General features: G+C 45.1%; 3 protein-coding genes across 3 annotated transcripts; all 3 read left to right on the forward strand.

Annotated features, from left to right (window-relative positions):
* Positions 1 to 591: 591 nt before the first annotated feature.
* RhiXN_06774 (Retrotransposable element Tf2 protein) lies at positions 592 to 1,476 on the forward strand (the record flags this gene model as incomplete). Its single annotated transcript, XM_043326590.1, has 1 exon — positions 592 to 1,476. One exon carries the CDS (start codon positions 592 to 594, stop codon positions 1,474 to 1,476), a length of 885 nt encoding a protein of 294 aa, XP_043182022.1.
* Positions 1,477 to 2,126: 650 nt separating this feature from the next.
* RhiXN_06775 (Retrotransposable element Tf2 protein) lies at positions 2,127 to 3,113 on the forward strand (the record flags this gene model as incomplete). The annotated part of the gene is made up of 1 exon (XM_043326591.1): positions 2,127 to 3,113. The coding sequence occupies one exon, from the start codon at positions 2,127 to 2,129 to the stop codon at positions 3,111 to 3,113; it is 987 nt and encodes a 328-aa protein (XP_043182023.1).
* Positions 3,114 to 3,300: 187 nt separating this feature from the next.
* RhiXN_06776 (Retrotransposable element Tf2 protein) lies at positions 3,301 to 6,000 on the forward strand (the record flags this gene model as incomplete). Its single annotated transcript, XM_043326592.1, has 2 exons — positions 3,301 to 3,460; positions 4,988 to 6,000. The coding sequence occupies 2 exons, from the start codon at positions 3,301 to 3,303 to the stop codon at positions 5,998 to 6,000; spliced, it is 1,173 nt and encodes a 390-aa protein (XP_043182024.1).

Below are 6,000 nucleotides of genomic sequence, written 5' to 3' on the forward strand. Positions count from 1 at the left end.
TCGTTTGTTGATCAAGCCTACAAGAAGTCAATTTTACAATGTCGTACACCACTGTAAGGTGGGTACACGCTGGTGAAGGCGGGCGCTTGTGGCCGTACTACTACACTAGCTGACGTAATCTAACTATCTAGGCTAACTACTTGTCTCACTAAGTCGCTTAAGGCGACGACTAACTAACTGCTGATGACGCGGGGGGGCCTTAGGCCTGGAGGTGTGGTGAGTGAGGTAAGGGGTAATGCGTTAGCAGAACTACTGGGGGCCGGCTACTTAGCTGGCTGATGCCTCCTCAATGGATATGAGACAAGGTAAAATCGACTTGGTGTCTCCAAGCAATTTTCCTGCTGTATATATAGACAAAAGCACACTATCTACATGGTCTGTGCTCGTGAGAGAAAGAAGTAGCTAAGACAAATGAGAAGCGTGCTGCGGGCTGCGCAGAAGCGTGGATTTCTCCTAAGCGCCCTTGGCACGGCATCTCGGCGCGGCATCTCGGCATAATAAGCGCCAAGATCACGTGATCGAAAAACAAAAGATATCCAGTCCGTAAAAAATACTATAAATATCAGAAAAACTGTGCGAGTCCAATGGTATATGTTAGGAGGTTATGACACGGACAGAGGAACCACGTTCACAGGAAAGTTCCTCAGGGCCCTCTACCAAAGATTAGGAGTCAAACCGTTGTTCTCCTCAGCCTACCACCCAGAATCAGATGGGCAAACAGAGCAAGTGAACCAGTTTATTGAATTCTACCTCCGTTCCTACGTAGCTGCGGATCATTCAGATTGGACCACGTGGTTGCCCCTGGCAGAATACGCTTACAATAATGCCAAGCACGCCTCCACAGGGAAGACACCCTTTGAACTGGTCTACGGAAGAAACCCGGTAATGAACCCATCCAATGTACCATCCAACGTCCCAGAAGCAGATCAGGTAGCAGACACCCTAGCACAAGAATGGAAAGAAGCCAAGTCAGCCCTCAGGATGAGCAAGGAACAAATGACCAGGAATCAAGGAGCAATACCGGAGTACCAAGTAGGCAAAAAAGTTTGGTTAGATGGAAGGAATGTGGAACTCAGAACCAATTCCAACAAACTAGACCCTAAACGACTAGGCCCTTTTGAAGTTACAGAAAAAGTGTCAAGCCACGCTTACCGCCTCAAATTACCGGAATCCTTAAAAATCCATGATGTGTTCTACATAGGACTCCTGTCAAAGGTACACAAATCTCCAAGCCAGCCGTTTCCAGAATGCCCCCCACCTGAAACAATAGAAGGGGAGGAAGAATACAAGGTTGAACAGATCATTGACTCCAAACAACAACGGGGGAAATGGTTCTACTTGATAAAATGGAAGGGTTACGGACCAGAGGACAATTCCTGGGAGCCAGAAGAACTGTTGGAACACAGCCAAGAAGAGATCAAGCGTTTTAACCAAGCTAGACTCAGAAAGGCTTGTGACACCGCCAAGAGCCTTTAAGGGGGGGGCAATGTTACAACCTCCCTAAATATACCATTAGAATTGCTCGTTTTTTCTATTATTTTTAGTATTTTTTACGGACTTGATATCTTCTGTTTTTCAATCACGTGATCTCGGCGCTTATTTATGCCAAGATGCCGTGCCAAGATGCCGTGCCAAGGGCGCTTGGGAGAAATCCACGCTTCCGCGCAGTCCGCAGCACGCTTCTCTTTTCACATGTAGGCTTCTATTCACACACGCACAGACCACATGTAGTTAGTAGTACTGTCTATATATACAGCAGGGAAATCGCTTGGAACCACCAAGTTGATTTTACCTTGTCTCTTATTCACTAGAGAAGGTAGCCAGCCAGCTAAGTAGCCGGCCCCCAGTAGTAACAGTAACACTCACCCCTTTACTTGACCTACCACACCTCCAGGCCTCAGGCCCCACCGCCATCAGTAGTTAGTAGTAAGCCGCCTTAAGCGGTATTAGATAGCCTTAGTTAGGTAGATTACATAAGCAGTGTCTGTAGTAGTTACGGCCTTAAGCGCCCCCACTAGCAAGTACCCACCTTACAGTGGTGTACAACATGCAAGCTCTCCAAGTGCCACTTCCACATCACTACGGTTGATTATCTTGGCATTGTCATATCCCCCACCGGCTTTTCCATGGACCAGAAGAAGATTGAGGCGGTCACATCATGGCCTCAACCCAAGACGGTCAAACAGGTCCAGGCTTTTCTAGGGTTTGTCAATTACCTCAGACGTTTCATCCCAAATTTCAGCACGGTTGCATGCCCTCTCCACAACCTCACCAGAAAGGAGACCCCCTGGTCATGGGGTAAAACAGAAGAGGATGCATTCCAGGAATTGAAGACTCTTGTCACCAAATCCCCGGTTCTCATTCATTCCAACCCAGAACTACCCTACTACCTAGAGACAGACGCATCAGGGGTAGCCATGGGAGCCATATTGAGTCAACAAGGAGAGGACAACTGGCTTCATCCAATTGCATACATGTTGAAGTCCTTCTCTGGTGCTGAGGCTAACTATGATACGCATGACAAGGAACTCCTAGCCATCATCAAGGCCCTGGAGGAATGGCGTATCTTCCTAGAAGCAACGGATAGACCCATACAGGTGTTCACGGATCATCAAAACTTGGAATATTGGATGCAGGCCAGAACATTCAATTGCAGGCATGCCCAATGGCGCATATTCTTGAGCAATTTCAACTTTGAGATCCACTATTGCCCAGGAAAGCAATTGGGAAAGCCAGATGCACTATCCAGAAGGGCAGATTACGTAGACACGTTACCAGAACCAGAGGTCATGTTACCAGCAGAAGTCTTTGCCAATACCTCAGAGGAAGAAGTTGAAATTGTCACAGAGATTTGCTCCAAGCTCAGGGAAGATCCATTGCTAGAACCCATCATTCAATTTCTCACAGAGGACACGGACAATGCACCCCCCTCCATTTGGAAAGCTTACAGGGACTATGATTGGGAAGAGGACCTCCTATGGTATCAAGGGAAGCTAGTTGTCCCAGACTCAGAGATCCTGAAAGAACGTCTCCTGAAGGAATTCCATGACTCCCCACTGGCAGGCTGTCATAAACAGAGGAAAATAGAACTAGCCAGAATTGAACCAGCTTGACCACTAAGCCATAGAGCCCTATTATTCCTCTGCTGACAACCCATGATTACACCTGCTACCCCCCAAATTTGGGCTTGGGCCAGCATGCAACCACTTGTACTGGTCATGTGACCGTGTCCAGGACACAGGCCATCTGGGACAACAGCAAACCCTAGAATTACTGAATAGGAACTACTGGTGGCCGGGAATGAAATCCTCAGCCAAGGAATGGGTTGAGTGCTGCCCAACATGTCAAGCCAACCGTTGCCCTCATGCACTGGTCATCACTCTCAAGCCACTGGAAGTCCCACCATACCCATTCCATACAATCTCCTATGACTTTATCACAGGATTCCCAAAGTCACAAGGTGTTATGGATATGACATTTCTTCTTTAATCTGTACTTATTTTATTAATTACACTAGTAATCTCACAGTAAATAAATGAGATAAAGATGCAAACTAAGGTTTTCAAGGTCCCTCTATCCAATAGTGACCTTTACAAAACCTACAAAGCTCAGGAATACCCTTAATATGCGATGCCTTTTGCATATATGCTGTTTTCTCACTCATTTAAATATATATAAATTCAGCTGAGTAGATAAACAGTAACAAGTAATATTTCTCTTGTTTGTAGTATTTATTATTCAAGATTCTATCTTGTGGCTACACACAGAAATATTCAGGGTCCCCCCTGTTGCATAGACAAGTGCTCCGGCGCTTAATCAGCCCTTAAGCGCCGACGCACTAAATGCGCCTTTTCTCCATCACCCGGGCATCCCACACTGCCGAATTACTTGCGCTTAGGTGCGCATGTTTGTGCGCTCCAGAACGCTGGGTCAAACTCCCAAAACGGACAACATTTGGCTGAGTTATGCCCCATTTACTGTAAGTACCCAATGCAGCGGTATCTTACCTTTGGGACTGTTTACTCCAAGGGTGAAACACTTAGCCTGGGGACATCTAAGGACCAACACAGGTAAATACTGCCTTGGGGCAGACAATGCCTTGGGGCAGATATTAGGATCTGTTGTTTGTTTACTATGTACCAAAGTATTGGCTCACTCAAGTGTTTCAGTTGCCACATGTACCTCCTGTACCCCCTCTTGGTATCAATCATGTATATACTTGTTTGTGCGCCTTCTCAGGGTATAAAAGGACCCTGTGAAGACGCTTCTAATGCATCCATTTATCCACTCTTATATATTGACATATACACACAAGCCTTTAACAGCTTATCTGCGCATTTACTTTAGTGATTGACTCACTGTAAATAGCATAGGAGGTTATTTGGCGCACTAAGACCATAGGCCAGTCCCAACAGACACAGGGTAACCTATTAGTGTACTTACTGCAACCCTGTGCCCCTTGACTGTCACAGTTGTTGAGTTCAACATTGAGTATAGTGCAATGGTACTGTAAGGATTGTTGTGATTGAGTGATAGTGTTTCAATCCACCATAACCCCTATATTGTAGATATCTTTACCTACAATATCTCATAAATCCTAGATATATTTTAGGTAAACCCCATAAGTCTTAAGTCTTACTTAAGCATATATAAGTCCTATACTTATTAGGCAAATCCTATAAATCCTGTACATTAGTCAGGTAACCCTCTTACTTAAGGTACTATCCTAGAGACCTTAAGTATACATACCCTTAGTCACTTAGGCTTAAGTAACATTAGTCTAAGGTACTATACATAACCAACCACCTGCACTTCATAGTTGCTAGACTATTGTTAGGAGTTGTTATTCCTGATAATCTAGCCTATATTGTGCATATATTCTGTGCATATATTCTGATTCTTAATACTAGTTCTTAGTTATTCTCATATACATTTTGTATATAGTAACTCTTTCTTACTCCTGTACTTACACAACTCTTAACACAAGGTTATGATGCAATCTTGGTGGTAATAGACTCCTTCTCAAAATTTGGCCACTTCATCCCCACCTTGAAAAAGGTGACAGCCAAAGGACTGGCAGACTTGTTCATTACCCACATTTGGAAACTGCACAGACTACCAATCAGAACCGTCTCAGACAGAGGAACCACGTTCACGGGAAAATTCCTCAGGGCCCTCTACCAAAGACTGGGAGTCAAACCATTGTTCTCTTCAGCTTACCACCCCAAATCAGATGGCCAGACAGAACGGGTAAACCAGTTTATTGAATTCTACCTCCAATCCTATGTAGCTGCAGACCATTCAGATTGGGCCACATGGTTACCCTTGGCAGAATACGCTTACAACAATGCCAAGCACGCGTTGACAGGAAGAACACCCTTTGAATTGGTCTATGGGAGAAATCCGGTGATGAACCCCTCCAACGTACCATCCAATGTCCCAGAGGCAGATCAATTAATAGACAATCTAGCCAACAAATGGAAAGAAGCGGAAGCCGCCCTCAGGATGAGTAAGGAGAGAATGGTCAGGGACAAAGGAACTATACTGGAATATTCAATTGGCAAGAAAGTCTGGCTGGACGGAAAGAATGTAGAACTAAGGACCAACTCCAATAAGCTAGACCCCAAAAGATTGGGCCCCTTTGAGATCTTGGAGAAAATTTCCAGTCATGCATACCGCCTGAAATTACCCAAGACCCTGAAAATCCACAACGTATTCTATGTGGGACTCCTGTCCAAGGTTCACAAATCTCCTAGCCAACCGTTTCTGGAACAACCTCCCCCTGAGACAATAGAGGGAGAAGAGGAATACAAGGTGGAACAGATTATTGACTCCAAGAGGCAACAAGGAAAATGGTTCTACCTAATCAAATGGAAGGGCTATGGGCCTGAAGACAACTCATGGGAACCCAAGGAGCTTCTAGAACACAGTCAGGAAGAAATCAGCTGCTTTAATAAGTCAGGACTGAAAAAGGCTTGTGACTCCACCAAGAGCCTTTAA

This window comes from Rhizoctonia solani, chromosome 7, assembly GCF_016906535.1.
Source record: "Rhizoctonia solani chromosome 7, complete sequence".
Classification (NCBI taxonomy): Eukaryota; Fungi; Basidiomycota; class Agaricomycetes; order Cantharellales; family Ceratobasidiaceae; genus Rhizoctonia; species Rhizoctonia solani.